Source organism: Crotalus tigris, unplaced genomic scaffold (genome assembly GCF_016545835.1).
Source record: "Crotalus tigris isolate CLP2741 ecotype Arizona unplaced genomic scaffold, ASM1654583v1 scf7180000017800.2534000, whole genome shotgun sequence".
NCBI classification, from domain to species: Eukaryota; Metazoa; Chordata; class Lepidosauria; order Squamata; family Viperidae; genus Crotalus; species Crotalus tigris.
Window position 1 is genome coordinate 1280242 of NW_024096645.1, and position 17005 is coordinate 1297246.

A 17005-nucleotide genomic window follows, 5' to 3' on the forward strand; every position below is an offset into this window, starting at 1 on the left:
TACTCTCAAGGGACTGCAGCAATTGAACCCGGCCATTGTGTGTCTGTTTTGTCTGCTAAAGAGGCAAAAGGACAAGGCCACAGATTGTCTTAACTAAGCAGGGTACACCCCCCCTCCCCAGTCCTTGATTTATCTGTGTCCCTGCCAACTCTGCAAATCAAATAGATCCCCATCCTGGATGCCTCTTAAACACAAAATCCCTCTTTGTAGAAAGATTGGTTAATACAGCAAATAATTGCTTCATCTTTATGTTTTATTGTTTATTTGTAGGATTAGGATGAGAACAAGGAATTCACAGCCAGCAGAATTAGTCTATTTGCATGGAAATCTGCCATCTCCATTTCTCTAGTCCATTGTAGTGCATTGACTTTATGACTTGTTCTAGGGAGTTTGAATTATTGCAGGCAGGCGCCATCAGGAAAATTTCCAGCTGACAAACACTTCTCCTCAGCAGCTCTTTAGACAGAGAAAGGTTGTTGGGTTTTTTTTTCAATTTTTCAACAGCAGTGAATAGAGACTGAATCCTGTCTTGTCCATTAGGTTGGTTCTTAGCTTGGTAGAGGCCAAGCTCTGACTTTTGCTTCACAAACATGATAAGTCTTTGGATTGTTAGTTATAGCTGCTTCCAGATGTGTTTTTAGAATGCAGGCACTCTGCCTCAACAGGCAAATATTTAGAGTGGATTGGATGATCTTCCATTTCATACTCTCCCTCGCTCCACTTCTTATTTGATGTAGTTTTCCTTCTCTCTCTCTCTCTCTCTCTCTCTCTCTCTCTCTCACACACACACACACACACACACACACACACACACACACACAAAATTAAGAGGTGAAAGATGTTAATTGCTGTCCATCCACAAGGATCCTCTGGAAAAGTGTCTCCAAGGGGTCATTTTCTAATATATCTAGATTCTGAATAAGCATCTATGCTTCTCTGTTCAGATTTTATTTATTTATTTATTTTACAGGCTGTCCTCAAATTACCACCACAATTGACCCCAAAATTTCTGTTGTTAAGCAAGACATTTGTTAAGTGAGTTTTGCCCCATTTTTTTTGCTCCTTTATTGCCATACTTGCTAAATGAATCACTGAAATTGTTTAAGTTAGTAATATGGTTGTGAAATGAATCTAGCTTCCCCACTGACTTTACTTGTCAGAAGGTCGCAAAAGGTGATCACATGGCTGCAAGACCCTGCAACTATCACAAATATGAGTCAATTGCCAAGCGTCCACATTTTGCTCACGTTATCAGGGAATACTGCAACGGTCATAAGTGTGAAAAATCTTCCTAAGTCACTTTTTTCGGTGCCCCTGTAACTTTGAGCAGTCACTAAAGGAATTGTTATAAGTTGAGAATATTTGCTCCATTCTTCTGGCTAGAAAACATTAAGAGAGAAAAAGAATATACTGGCAAACATTTCATACAGAAGAACAGGAATATGTCTGAAGCATCTCCCAAAATAGGAACATGTGTGGAACACACCCAGGTTCAGGCCAAGCATCAAATGATAAATTAGAGAAAATTCTTTGCTGCCTGTTGTGCAGCATATTGGTTCTTCTGGCAATAGCCTCTCTTTCCCTGATTTAAGAGACAGTAGACTATTCTTTGTTTTAGTTGAATATAAACATTTAAAAAATCAGCTCTCCTAAAATATGCTGTGAATAATCCAAATACACTTTATCAAGTTGTAATATGACAGACTGCACACTCCAAAGTGCCTTATGTACCACACCCACTCTGCAGAGTCTAGGGAGCTGAGTCTTAAAGATGAGGCTAACAATGTATTAATATATCCCAGCATGGTGAAAACAATGGCAATAAATCACCAAAAGCGGGTCATAAATGAGCTGGCCAGTTGGAGCATAGGAGAATGGAGCCCTAGACTTGAACTAGCTTAACTGTTTGCAGTCTCTTTACACACCCGTAGACAGCTCCATCCAGCATTTTTGGCCTTCACTGTTGCCATGGAGCATCCATAGCTCTGAGGTATGGTAAGATGGAACAGTAGTACTCATTCATCAAAATGATAATGCTCTAGCATTGACCATAAGAACTGATGAATCCCAAGAATGAAGGGGGAGGGGAGCTAAAGAGATGAATGCATTTTACAAAGTGCTTAACGAAAAGTACTGGAACAATTTCAACCAAGGATGGAATAGTAGGCGGGGGTGAAAGACCCTTCACTTCCCCACTTGGTGGAGATGGTCTCTAACATTTCAAGTATACAAAGATGCTATGATGTTTTCTGGATACCTATTTCAAAGAGGGATCCTCTCTTAACAAGTAAGAAAATCTCTGTGGGGCCACTAGGAGTTGAAAACGATTGATTGCACGTAACTGTAAAGGAACTAGCAGTCAAGAAATATGTCACAGAGTAGCCCCGGATGAAGGGCTTGGAAAAGATATTCAGATGCTGAGGTTTTCCCTGTGCTCTCTGCTATGAAAGTGAAAGTTGGACTATGAAGAAGCTAGACAGAAAAAGTAATGACACTTCTGAGTTTCGGTGTTGAAGAAAATTCCCAAACCTACCACGGACAGCCAAAGAAACAAAACAAGTTCATTAGAACAAATCAACCCAGAGTTCTCTGTTGAGCCAGAAATGACCTAGTTCCATAGCTTACATAAGAAAAGATGAAGCTATTTGTCAAACCACTGATTCTTTCAAAGGCAACAGAAATAAACGTGGGCAAATAATTCTCTCAGGTCTCTACCAGGCAAGCCATTCTATCTGCTGTCTGAAAAATGGAGATGCCAGAATTGGATTGAAATGTGCTTTCTACGTTTATCATATATTTCACCACTGAACTGCATCACCTACTTATAATTTTAAAGTCAACAAAGTACTGCTTTTCTTGTGTAAGCAATCCAATGTGGGCCCTATCATTAGTCATTAGAGATATCTTGGGCAGTAGCTACCAAAAAACGGGAGTTATTAAGGGGAACTGTGTTCCTCACAGTCTGTCTGCATTGTATAAACTAACTTAACTCCCTCCAAAATGGCTAGAAAGTCAGTTTCTGTGCATTAAAGTCTATTCTTAAAGAGTGAGATTCAGATGACTACTTTTCTCAGGCTATGTGTTTTACTATGAGTATGCAGAATATTTCCCCGGGCTTATTTTTTTCAGATATTTTTTATCACACCTTTATTAGAAGAAACTGGACAGCCATTTGTCCAAAATGGTATAGGGTTACCTGCCTGAGCAGGGGGTTGGACTTGATGACCTCCAAGATCCCTTCCAACTTTATTATTATTATGGATCATCGCACAGTCAGCCAGATGTTCAGACTGGATTTGGCATTTTGTCTACCTATCGAGTCCTTACCCAGGACCTGGGATAGGCAGATGTGGATGTTTGATGGTATTACAGGTATCGTCGCAGGATGGAAGCAGTTCCTAGTAAGGCCGCCTTTTGCAATTGACTAATAGCAAATTTGTCAATGCCAATGGTGTTCAAGTGGTGCTCCAGTTGTTTTGGGATTGCACCCAAGGAGCCTATGACTATTGGTACTAATATTAATATTATTTCAAAGCAATGAAATAGTTTTACTTCCTAGTCCACCCTACAGTTTAGATTTTCCTGATAATCTCTCAATTCCAGATTTGACCTTGCTTAGCTTTTTCAAAGCAGTCAGATTGATTAGATGCTGAAATTTATTTGGGAAAACCGACATTTATTTATTTATTTATTTAAAATGGATAATTTGATCACGATCACATGGCATATCAAAATCAGAGGATCTGCTCCAGGTACTCTGCCAATAGCACTTAGCAAAAGCACTGATATACTGCTCCATAGTGCTTTATAGTACTCTCCAGGTGGTTTACAATATCAACATTATGTGTATATTTCCCCCAACAATCTGGGTCCTCATTTTACCAATCTCAGAAGGATGGAATGACTGAGTCAACCTCGAGCCTGTCAGGATCGAACTCCAGGCTGCGGAAAGAGTAGGCTAAGCTAAAGCATGGTAAGTATGATATCATTTCAGTTGTAGCATCCAATTTCCCCAGTAAAATACACCTAGCACCATCTTTGCTATTTTTTTGGTGCTATTTTTGGGGTGCCAAGCAAAAACACTTTTACTGTGCCTGGCTCTTTAATAATAATTCTGTTACTGCTTTTATTACTGCTTTTTCTTGTTACTGCCTTATTATTTTTATTCTGCATATATTTTATAACAATTTAATATATGTTTGAATTTCTTAAATTGTTTTAATACTTATTGTAAATCTCTTTGCATTTTTTAAATGAGCAAATAAAAATACTTTACGTTTAATGTTGTATGTGTGTATGTGTTTTATATGTACATAAAACCTTAAGATACTTAAAATTAATATATATTAAAATTTCATGAACACTGGCATGTAAAAATGTTCTGATTCCAAGCAAGTAAGTAAGACAGATTTAGCAACTGAAAAGAACCATTTAGACATTCGTTTTTTAAAAGAAAAAACATTCTGCTACCTGAAAACCTTATGAAGAGAACTGAGTGAAGATAATTCAAAACACTTTTAGTGAAAGAGATCCAATCCCAACCCCTCCAGGAACGTATGGAAACTTTTCTCTTATTTTATTGGAAAAGCTTGACAATTACCAAAGTTACAGAGAATTGTTAAAGCGGGTGCTGGTTGGGAGGGGAGGCGCCTTCCAGTCTCAAAAAAGGGTACAGGATTTTATTTGTCAGCTTAGCCCTCTGCTTTTAATGATGGAGAGTGACATTACGGATGGTATTAAAAAGTACAGCTCAGCTAGGTTTCAGATACAAATATAAAAAGGTGCTTCCGATAGTGGAGGGGGCTCTTCAGATAGCGCTTATCTGCAATTCCTTCAAACAACTGTGCTTTTTTTCCCTGGAATCATGCACTTGCTTTCCACAGCCAGTCAGTAATTTCAGCAAAGACATCTTTGGATTAAGGAGTCACACTAGGCATTACACAGGCAGCCACGTGAGCTTCGAAGCAGCATTTTGGCTTCAGATCTGAAGCACTGTACACCCCTATTAAAAAGTAAATACATCGGTGCTCGAACAAGAAAAGGTATTTGGTCAGTGAGAAAGAGAAAATGCAAGAGCTAGGAATGTATTTGCGATATGTTCGTTTTTCTCAGTTTTGGCTTTCTACATGAGACAGATGTCATAAAATACAAAGGGGAATATTTAAAGAGTTTTGCTAATGACCTATAACTCCAATGTATTTATTTTGTCCCTTCAAATTAGTTTTGACTCCTGTTGACTGCCTGCTCTTTTCTAGGCAAGGTTTTGGAAATGGTTTGCCGTGGCCTGCTTCCAGGGCTGAGACAATATGGCTGGTCCAAGATCAGTCAGTTGCCTCTGTACCTGAGGCAGGACCAGAATTCCAAGTTTCTAGCCGGACGCCTTAACAATTACACCAAACTGTCTCTCATGTTACCCGAATGACATATTCAATTACAATTAATATGGAGGTTCAGCGAAGAGGAGCTTCTACGATCAGCGCCTTTCCTATTTCTACCATTAGCCTGTTTCCTTGCAGAGCCAGTTTTTCATTACATTACACTTCATGCATGTGTGATGGAGAGAAATCCAGGAGGCAGAACCGAAGCTGGCCTTGAAAGGGCTTTGTGGAACCTTTGGCTAGAAGGAACTGCTCACAGGAGAACTGTAAACAGAAAGAAGGGAGGAAGTGAAAATGGCTTGAACAAAAAATAAAATAAAATAGGGCATTTCCATTTGGAAGAACAACTGAATTCAAAAGCTTTAAAGTATTACCCCTTCCTCCCATACAGCAACACCAGTCTCCTCCTCCCCCCCCCTCGTCACTTTTGGAAAAAAAAATCACAAGAAAGAGAATTACCAGAAATAAAAGATCCATGTTCTGTAACTTGGCTGGAAAAGAATTGTGTCAGGCAAGATTTATGCAGCCTGCGAGAGCCTGGCCCTACCAAAGAGGAGATCTTGATAGGAGAACTTAAGACCAGCCATGTGTTCCAAACAGACCTCCATTACATCACTCACTGCTCTTCTTTAGGAACCAGAGGCAAAGGGACAGCAAGTTTAACTTCAGTATAAAACAATTTAGTATAAATCAGGTTTTAGTTGGAGATAAACCAGAATCAACTAGGCTCACCTAAGTTTCAGATAATTTGTCAACATTTTCTCCTCCCCTGTTTCAAAACATTCCTTCCTTTTTTAAAAAAAAAATATCTTGCCAATGGTTCTATTTTTAGGTGGGTTGTTACTGGAAGCCAGTGAACATAGATTAAAGAACACTATTGGTAATCGTTTTTTTAAAAGCATTTTCCAGCTTTAACTAGCTGCATTTTCAGTTCTGGGTGTTAAAATAACATCCAGAACTGTTATGAATCCCAACAATGTTATATCACCCCATCATGAAGCTGATCACAAATAAGCAACTGCAGTGAATAAGGAGGGAGAAAAGACTGCCGCATAAAGCTACATACTGTGGCAAAGATATCAGGGAGCCTTTCTGTTATGTATCTGCTCTTGCAGCTTCATTTCTTTTTCACCATATGAGAGGGACTGTTTGGTACTTCCTTGCATGAAAACAGAGAGACCTTGTCTTTTGGGATGTAAGGCACTTTAAGTGAAAGGGAGTTTATATAAGCTGTGCAGATGTTCTAGCAGTAGAAAAAGAAAATATAGCGTGAAACCACATTGGCTCCCGTAGGCATTTTAATCTTAATTTGGATTTAGCAACACATCCAACTTTGGTTATTTCACTTTTCTTCATTAATTAAATTTATATGCTGTCTATCTCAATGCTGAGAGACTCTGAACACTTAGGCTACAATAGTCTATAAATTCTTACTTGATCACCTCTACCACTCACCAGAACTCATACCTAGTGATAGCATCTTCCCCAAATTCTTTAGCAAATTTATTTAGCCTCTCCAGGTTTTTGGAGCTGGGCTGGACAACTTTGTTTAACTGAAAGCAGACAAGACCTCCATGATCAGAGAGAAACCTTTTAAAATGTTTCCATGTTCAGTGCATCTGTAGCATTGCCAAGTCCTAGAGGCAATTCTTGCTTACCAGCAGAGCTTAGGGCTTCAACGGTTACGACTTTATTTTTCATTTGGACCCTTGGCTGCAGATCATACATGCCAATGCTTTCCGTGAAAGTTTTTTGTTCCACTCTCCAGAGGGGGGACTACAATTTTGTTTGATTATTCTTATGTGTAAATCCAAATTATCAATTCTTGGGTGTATTTTTAGTAAGGAAGCTAAGAATTCATATAGGGTCTTAAAAGCAAAAATGAAGCTGAAACACTTATCCCTTCTGGTGTGGAAAGCTGGCAATCTATACATTTTTGGTCTAGCCTCTGCTATTTCTGCATAAAAGTATGCAACGCCATTTAAGCCCCCAAATGAAATCTGTACAGCACCGTTTCTGCCACTGATACCAGGAGAGGATTCATCTTTAAACATATCTTTAAAAAATCAATATAATGAATATACACATTCAGATATTTTCATTTCTCATATTCTCATTTGAAGACTGAAGGCTATTATTGCTTAACCGTTTTCATAATAACCAGTAATGCCATAAATCACAAAATGGCTAAGTTATAAAGTGGCCTTATATCTATTAATAAATCTCTTTAAACTCACCCTTGAAATATAATTAGGCACCAGTCAAAGACCAAATGATCCATTTCACTGGTGCATAAAGATGTCAACTGACTCGTTTAACCTATATTTCTGATTTATTTATTACATTAATTTATATACTGCCTCCTTCTAGAACTCTAGCCAGCTTACAATAACATCCGCAAAACACATTACAATGTACCACTAAAACAACATAGCAACAATAAAAATAAAATAAAGACATATCATATGGCCTTTATCTTCAAGTATCATACAATAATTCAACTGCTTCTCCTAAATTAAATCCCAAAGGCTCATGAGAGGAGCAAGCAACCACTTCACAGGGGATAAGCTGTCCCAGGATCTACCGATTTTAAAATACGATATCCAGAGCTGCAAGATTGTTTTTTTTCCCCATTTTTAGTTCAACACCAGCTCACGTTTCTAAGGGGGCATCATTATGCCCAGAAATGACCTGAAAAACTCACCACACAGATTCTGCCCACACGGCTGAAGATGGCATGTCCTTTGCTGTCTGACTCTGCTGCCTTCTCCGTGAAGAAGAAATAGACTTTGTCATTGTCCCGATCATCATTCTCTGGGATCATATAAGCAGCAACAAATTTGGGAGCTGAAGAAAAAAATAATAATTGGACAGATTAAGAAAAAAGATCCCCAGAAGCAGTTTGTAACTTGGTGCTGGTCCTAAAAGTTTAAAATCTTGGCAGTTTCTGTCTTGGAACAGTTAATGAAGATTATTGCCAAGAGAGATAACAGATAAGAACTCTTATTAAAACTCTACAGGGTTAGTTATATAAACACTTCTCCATCTCCTCCTCCTTTCCCATGTACAAATTTACAGTGATCATGACCTCCATTTCAACTTTTTTCCCCGTTCTTATTTCTATGGACAACACTCCCTTTTTCATTGATTGCTGTGTACATTGTATAGGTTTCTGTCAGTCACTTTTCTTCTGGCTATCTTTGAGCTTTGCACAAGCTTTGTTTAATCCCCTTTATATCCTTGCCGTGATCCAGTGCACAAAATTCATGGAGCACACACCTATTTCATGCTTTGCCTAAAATGAAGCAATTCCAACTTCTCTAAGACTGCATATTTATATGTTCACTATATGTGCCTTTTGACTTGATGACTTAATTTTTCCCTACCATTAAGCAGCCTCTGGTCCATCTCTGTACGTAGAGAAGAGCGATGTCCCATGGTCCGGAAGATCACAGGGTCCCTGCCCAAGAAATCGGCTGTTAGCCCCGTATACAAGTCTCCACCTAGAGAATAAGTTCAATTAAAAACAGTAGCTGTTTATATACATGTTTTGTGTTTATTAAAACCTTTAATAGTAAAGGTACCAGCACATAAAGATGCTCTCATTATATTTAAAGGATTTCATGAGTATTCTGATTGCCTTATAACACAGGTCTGCAACCTTGACAACTTTAAGACCTGTGGACTTCAGCTCCCAGAATTCCTCAGCCAGCATAACTGGCTGAGGGATTCTGGGAACTGAAGTCCACAAGTCTTAAAGTTCAAGGTGAGAAAGCACAGCTTGCCTGCAGCCATCAATTGCATTTATGGCAGAGGTCAGATCTGAACGGGAGATTCCTTGGCTGCTGTTCTGACAAGTCTGTTCTCTCAATTTTCCGGGTCTTTCTAGAGCAGCCTTTTCTTATGCAACAGCCCATGGGACCTGATGGGGAGGGAAGTCCAGATGATTTCATCTACCATTTTTAATCCTCCCGTCTGTTCCTGTTACTTTTCCCATCATTTTTCTTATCACGGACAATTCATTACCAAAAGCAACACTGAAATGTATAGCACAATTTTTTGTGTGAGAGGAGGAAAGAAAATAATTGAAGCATGGGGGAAGCCGTTGTCCCTGGAGAGAATGAACGGAGTTTTGTAGCTGCCTTTCCTTTCTCGACTGTCTTTTCTTTTTCTTTTTTAAATTATGTGGACTCAAAATCACACTGAAATTCTAAATGAATGCGACTACATACTGGGAAGGAGCAGGCCTTACATCTATAGGGAAAACTCATCAACATAGTAAGTCTTTAAAAAGTCAGCCCAGTGTTTCTCAACTTTAGCAATCTTCAGATGCATCGATTTCCAGAATTCCCCAGCCTTAAAGTTGTCAAGGTTGAGAAATACTGGGTTAAACAATCCTTGTCCTCATCCTGGTCCTTCTCACAGATTCCACTGAGCATTAAAACATAATTTAAATATAAATCGGGAAATCGAGAATAGAAGAGGTGGCAGTCTTTTATTTCAGCAAAACAGCAACTGTTTTCTCCCCCAACCCACAGTACTGCTGCTATAGCTCCTGCTTATAAGGGTAGTCTTAGAAAACACAACGGGAACCCACATCTATTACAGAATCATAAATTCAGCAACTGCACAGCGGATTTTATATGGAATTCAAGAAAGGCCTCGGAGAAATACAGCCTCAGTAATGTATTATGTTTTTGGTTTTTTTGAGCTTTTTAATTTTGTTCATTATTGTTTGTATGTCACCCAGATAACAAATGGTGAGAGAGGAGGCTTTCTAATACATGCTTACAGACAAATAACCCAAGTTATTGATTATTGAGCAGAGTGACCAGCAGCAACCTGGAAGAATGGTCTGACAGATCCTTTCTAGACAGAAATTCTGAGTTCGCTTGAAGAACTGAATTCTCTATGGAGAACAGAAAAAGGCCAGGCAAAGAAGCCTATAAGATCAATTCCTGAAAAGTCCACCTGAGACAATGCAATTTTTCAATTGTTTCCAGCACCTATGTCTTAAACTGTAGACCACGGTAGCAGGAAAAAATATATGCATAAAATAATAAATATTCATGTATAGCTATTAGGATAAAAGATTCAGATTAATTTACTTTAGCACCTACTGAAAAATGTGCTTGCAAACGCCCGATTAGGCTCATGTGGACATCTGCCCCGGCCACTTTCTATACTGGTTGGATCCAAGCTGAACATGTGCTGGAAAGAGAAATGAAGGGAAGCAAATAGAGTCAAAGGAAACATGGAAGTATTTATGTGATAGAAATGAAGAGAACTCTAAAAGGCACTCAGATCGTAGGATGTGTAAGGAAACTCTTGTCATGATAGCATAGATTCACCAAGAGGAAGTAACAGCAGCTTTTTGTTCTTAATATAAGCAAAAATCAAGTTACTAAGACTGATATTCATCCCATTATTAACCCTATGGCTTTCTCAGTGCCAATAGATCTTGGAATGTTTACATATTTATGAATAATTTTAGCTGGTTATGTGTTGCTGGAATAAAAAATATATATTTCAAAATCAGTTGCCAATAAGGTATTAACACTGTCCCACTGTCTTTCTATCAATTTTGTCAGTCAGCATTTCAAAATCATAATGGACAAAACCTTGAAATTAATGGCTAGGATCTGAACTGTAAGGGGGAAAAAATTAAAGTTAATTAAACTTTAAGCTTTAGTGTTGTTGAGCATTTTAGAAAAGTTTACCTTCCTCTCCAAATCAATCACATTATCCCATCTCTAATGACACACAAATCTTATAAACTTAGCCTTTTTACCAAATTAGCCTTTCCCAGTTGAATTATAAATATATTTAATATACAAATATGAATTTGAATATATTAAACTTGCAAAATCTGCAAACATCTGGGAAACTGAAGAGAAGGAAAGTTAATCTAGATTGTAATGGTATAATTACAAGTGAAAAAAATGGAAAAGGGTTTATTCTTTTATTTCCTAAATTTATATCGCAACTTTCATTCAGAAATTCAAGGTGGCACGCCTAATGCCAAACTCTTGAAATTATTTATGGTATTTCCACTCCATACAAATTTCAGTGTTTATAATTCCCAATATTTTGCCTCAATTGTCTTCATTTCTGCCAGCTTGCTGGCATAGCATCCATGATGTAACAATATCTTGCCCCTTGAACTGCTACAAAAAACCTCTGGTCTTACATAATATAAAAGAACACACACAGAGAGACACCCACACAGATACCACATCATATTTTCCGTATGTACTATGAATCTCTCTGGCCACTTGCAAAAACAACAACAAATCTAAGTTGTTCTGGGAGGCAACCTATCACTATGTAAAGATGGTGAAACTGAGTTTTTTCATCAAAAGTTAGACCATTTTTTTCTAAATTTATTTTGGTAATAATTACTATTACAGCAAAACTTTGCTGCCACCTCAAATAATAAATAAGTTCTTGTAGTGAAGTTATATATCCTTTTTAACAACGCAGTAACACTGTATGAAGAAATGAAACAGGGTAGACATTGTTCCTTTATAGTGGAACATTTATAAAGGTATTTCAAAACTTATTTGAAATGCTTATTTACAAAAATCGCCAATAATTGACCGACCCACCTTACCTTTCCTTCCTTCCTTCCTTCCTTCCTTCCTTCCTTCCTTCCTTCCTTCCTTCCTTCCTTCCTTCCTTCCTTCCTTCCTTCCTTCCTCCCTCCCTCCCTCCCTCCCTCCCTCCCTCCCTGTTATCGCCACTTCCCTTTTTTTTAACCATAGTCACTTGACACCTGACGACTTCTCCTCAATTCTCTCAATTTTCTGCCTCTTTTATATAAGGAAGTGTCCAGTGAGCTCTTGCTTGCCTTCTACTAATATATCAGTCTATGATTCCTGCACATCATTACTTCTACTTCTATTAAAAATTCTCTGCTTGCTATGATTCCAGTAGGATAACAAAGTGACATTTTTGCAGCAAAAGTGTTTTGCAATAACTTCACCCTGGCTCTCAATTGCAGAGTAGAGCATCTATGTGATGGGCAGGGAAGGGAGAGAGTAGCATTCTTGAGCCCAAAATCTAGGTGATGTGGGGAAGCAACCATTTTGTGTACAGTGCTTCCAACAGTAATGAAAATCAAACCAAGAAACTCTTTGCTGATATTCATGATGATGACAATAATAAAGTTTGTGAAATTGGCTACAAACTAGCTAGAAAGATTAATACTGGCCTGCTAAGAAGGTTGCTTATGTTTCTTTCCTAGCACAGTTAGGCTGCAGTAGAGGTTAAGGAGAAGCCTTAGTAGAGGTTAAGAAGTTTGGGTTTAAGAACTTAGAAACTCAGTAAAAAAGAGAGAGAGAGAGGAAAAACAATGCAAACTACAAGCCTCAGCATTGCCCCCCCCCCAAAAAAAGGTGTCAGTTTCATTCTAGGTTCAGATAAACCAGCATGGAGCCACAAAAAGGCTGACTCATCTCTTCAAATAAACGGACATTTGATTTTAGTATTGACTCTAAATGTTGTTGGTCAATGACAAAATACATGATGATCAAACTTACATTATATGGAGGTAAAGGCCACAACCCATCCTAGAATTGCATTAAATGTCCTTGCCACAGTTAACTGTTTGGTGAAATGTTTTTGGTGCAGACAGTCTTCACTATCCTGTTCAATTTCAAGAAATATCCCTCAGCTTAATGAAACTGTCTCCTTTGAAAATTGCAATGCTGATATTATTTCTGCAATTTTTGACTGTTTCTCTGGAGTCATTGCCGTGGCTGGACAAAGCGATCTCTTCAAATCACTTTCATTCAGGCTTTCTGCACACCCACACTTGGTATGACTTCCTTGCAGGCGCAACACAGGGCTTAGATTGTGTTTCTGCTTTTCATGGCAAACCAGGGTGATGTCAGTCTGTACATTTGGGGAGGGGCTTGCATGATGTGAGAAGTCCAAGTGATCATCCCAGGGGCTCATGATAAACAGCTGTGCTGAAAGGACTCTTTCTCCCACAGGCTTGGTCATAAAAGCTTCTGAAATTGCCAGAGCCAAGAAGGGTTACGAGGTGAAGTTGGGTGACCTTCCTGCTTAGGCCAGCTTGATTAATGAGGAAAGGACAAGAAATGCCACCCACAAATTTTATATCTGGTTGTTGATCAGGGTGTTTTTCATGAGAGGCCAGTGGGTCAAATGGCTGCTAATTGGTTTTAACTCTTGGTTAGTTTTGATTTTATTTGTATTAGTTCTTTACAGAGCTAGACTATACATTTAAACTGAGTTTGATAGAATGCAACATTTTATTACTACCTTGTTACATGAAAGGTTTTGTAATTTATATATATATATAGAAAGGTGTTGCATATATGTGTGTGCGTACACACACACACACATACACATGAAGACAACCATACATTTTCATGAAGTAGCCCCCAAAGCCTTCTAAGAGATTGAGCTAATAATGGATCTGTCTGTCTGTCTGTCTGTCCGTCCGTCCGCCCGCCCATCCATCCATCCATCCATCATCTATCTATCTATCTATCTATCTATCTATCTATCTATCTATCTATCTATCTATCTATCTATCTATCTATCTATCTATCTCAAACTAACAGAATAATGTGGTCCTTCTGGTTGCAAGGATTTTGAACAATGTGATCAATAGGTGCAAATTACAGAAAGCGGATAGTTATTTTCTACAATAATGCTTCCAGACTTGGGCATTTGTAGGTACTTAAGCAAAATGACAACAGGTACAAGGGGGTTCACAAGGCAGTGAAATAAATCAAGATAATAAGTCTGCTTGCCATCTCAACTTTTTGATCTATTCACACACACCCCAAAAGTCCCTAAAGACAGCATTACCAAAAGACAAAATGACTAGTTTGGGGAACATAATCAGTTACAAACTATCAAAATATCAGATGATGTGCAGGCTCTCTCTCAGCAGATGATTTCTACTAATTTTACTTCATGCATTGGCCAAAGTTCCCGATGGAAACCATACACCAATTTTGTATTTAAAAGAAGATGATGATGATGCCTATTTGGGATCCAAAGGCATTTTTGAAAATTAAGACAACACTGGAGACTATTGTTTCATTTCCTAATTTAAAAGATTTCTTTAAAAATGTGAGAAAGCAGTAGCTTCCAAAGTAGATCTCACAGTTCCAAAGGAATCCATTCTTGGAAGTTACAGTATTTGTAGCTCATATCCCAAATATCTTATATAGGCCCAATATTTATGCTATCCCCCAACCACAAGACAGATGGCTTAATATTAATATAGACCATTATACAGTTGCAATTTCACTGTTTTTTATAGGTTGCTAGCACTGATGATGTTCCCTAGGTTGGGTTATGAAACAGGAAAACAATCAAGCCCAGAAAGCACCAAAAACTCCTCATTTTTTTAAATCTATCCCCATCTAACATTATTTCTGCACTCTCCATTTAAGTACACCTAGGAGTGAATGAACATGTTCAGATGGAATATGCAAATTAGGTTTAGTTTGGTTTGTTTTTTAAAAAAAGAGAGCAGACAGAAAAATAGGCAGAGGAAGAAAGCAGTATAAGTAGGAGTTAGATATGAATGAAGCAATACACTGATCAGTTTGACAGCTTCATATATCCTTGCATTCATTTCCTAGAAGGCTGAGAAAGCCGAACAAATTCCACAAAGGCAGTTATGTTAAGTTGCAACAACAAGGAGGCTAAGTGCACTAAACTGAGAAATCAAGGGGTTTTTTTCCTATTTGAGAAGCATAAGCACATAAATCAACTTTTCCAAATTTAACACAATATAAGACATTTAACACAAAGAATTGCAAACCTAGTTGCTGTCTGCATTGATTCCTTCTTGGAAATGGAACAATCACTGTTTAATCTTTCTGCATTAAGTGAGTAAACTTGTACACATACAAGAAAAGCTCTGTTAAATCAATCAAAGGCTTCTATATGGTTTCAAGAGATATCTGTCAGCTTATGAAACCATATGCTAGTCTGATCTAAAAGATCTTTTTTTCTTTTATTTGCAAAACTGTAGTTTACTGTATTTAATACACTGACTTGCTTTGAATATAACACTACATTATAGTTTTATAAAAACGATCCTCGCTTCCTCTCATGCCAGCACTCTTGTCTCTCCAACATTGTTGCAATCATTTACCATTTTGTGTAGCTACAACTCAGTTTCAATCCAGAAGCTACTTCTTTTCACCATTATTAAGGCCAGCCATACTACTACCCCATTGTCTGAAATCAATAGGCAGCTATTGATTTCTTTGCAGCTGCCTTGGAAATGGGAAGGCAAGGGAAGGCAAGCACAAGGGAGCTGAAGGGGGAAATGTGATGAAACATTAGAATGGGACTGGAAGGACATGGGTTCAGGTCTCACTCATCTGGCACACCCTTGGGACAGTCACTGCTTCTCAATCTTGTAAGGATCAATGGGGGAAGCTCCCTCCCCAAGGAGCCCTCCTTATTTCTATAGCAATCGGGATAGATGCTATAAATATAATATTGAATAAAATAAAAGAGCACCATTTTCCACAAGAAAAGGGAGGGTTTGGGAACTCTTTCCTCACCAACAAATCTTCCTTTATCTCCTTTATTTGCTTTATAGCCTACCTTTATTTTTTCCAATTCAGGGCAGGATATATCATCCTATTTTTCCTTTTCAAATCTTTCTGTGAGATGAGTTGGACTGTGAGAGAGAGACTTACTCAAAGTCACCCAACCAAGTTCAATGAATAATGGAGGTCTAGAGTTCATGGTCTGTAGAAGGTTTCTAGTCCAGCATCTTGGCTCTCTCAGTTGAAAAAAAGACTGACTGATTCAAAGAAACATTTTACAAACAAACAAAAGTCATCTCCTGCCACCCCAGGGCCACAATTGCTCTTAATAGAAAAGGGTCTCAGTCCTTCACTAGAGTACTTATAAGGTCTACCTCAGATGCACGTTGTCTCCTTACCTCTCCTCTGTGTCCCACATAGATGAAAGCACAGATGGGATGAAAAGCTCCAGTCCCGCAAGCTAAGAGATGAGTCCGGTTTAAAGGATAAAGAACTCGGATATAGTTTGCACACTCCGTCTGGAAAAGAAATGACAATTAGTATTTGCAATGCTTTCTACGTTTCTATGAAATAACTTCATTTGGATGGTCACAGCGAGGTATTGTGAATAAAAGAAGGTGTTGAGCAAAGGATGACACACTAGAAGCAGGGTGGACTTCTGATTCAAGGGATAAAGTATCATGAATAAATACAGAGTTATTGAGAACCAAGCTCAACTAGCTATAGCTCTGGTTTCTGAACACTGACTTTGGCCACTCCCTTTCACCTGTTTGGAACACCTTCCCACACAGAGATCCAGGAAAGCACCGCAATCCAATCATTCAACCTATCCCAGGAGGAAAGCATGTTGCGATGGTTGGGTCACCTGATCAATACATGGCTTAGTATGTTTTCTTCTCCTTTTGTACAATTGTACAACCATTCGTTAATTTATTACCTTCAGGGGAGTTTTCTTGTTTTATGAAGGTTTTGATTGTTAGCCATGTAGAGCCTTTGGGAATGGGCAGCTTAATAAAGAATAAATAATCAAAAACAGTAAAGTGATACATTGAGCATAATGAACCAAATAGCATT

General features: G+C 38.3%; 1 protein-coding gene across 2 annotated transcripts in view; it reads right to left on the reverse strand.

Annotated features, from left to right (window-relative positions):
* The window catches only part of SEMA3G (semaphorin 3G), a 95623-nt gene that overhangs the window by 18477 nt on the left and 60141 nt on the right, over positions 1–17005 (reverse strand). For both annotated transcript variants that reach the window (XM_039342608.1, XM_039342609.1), the window contains 4 exons: positions 16330–16449; positions 10499–10589; positions 8765–8881; positions 8083–8225 (listed from right to left, as the gene is read on the reverse strand). In XM_039342608.1, the coding sequence (XP_039198542.1) occupies positions 8083–8225; positions 8765–8881; positions 10499–10589; positions 16330–16449 (471 nt within the window). The remainder of the gene's footprint in view (positions 1–8082; positions 8226–8764; positions 8882–10498; positions 10590–16329; positions 16450–17005) is intronic.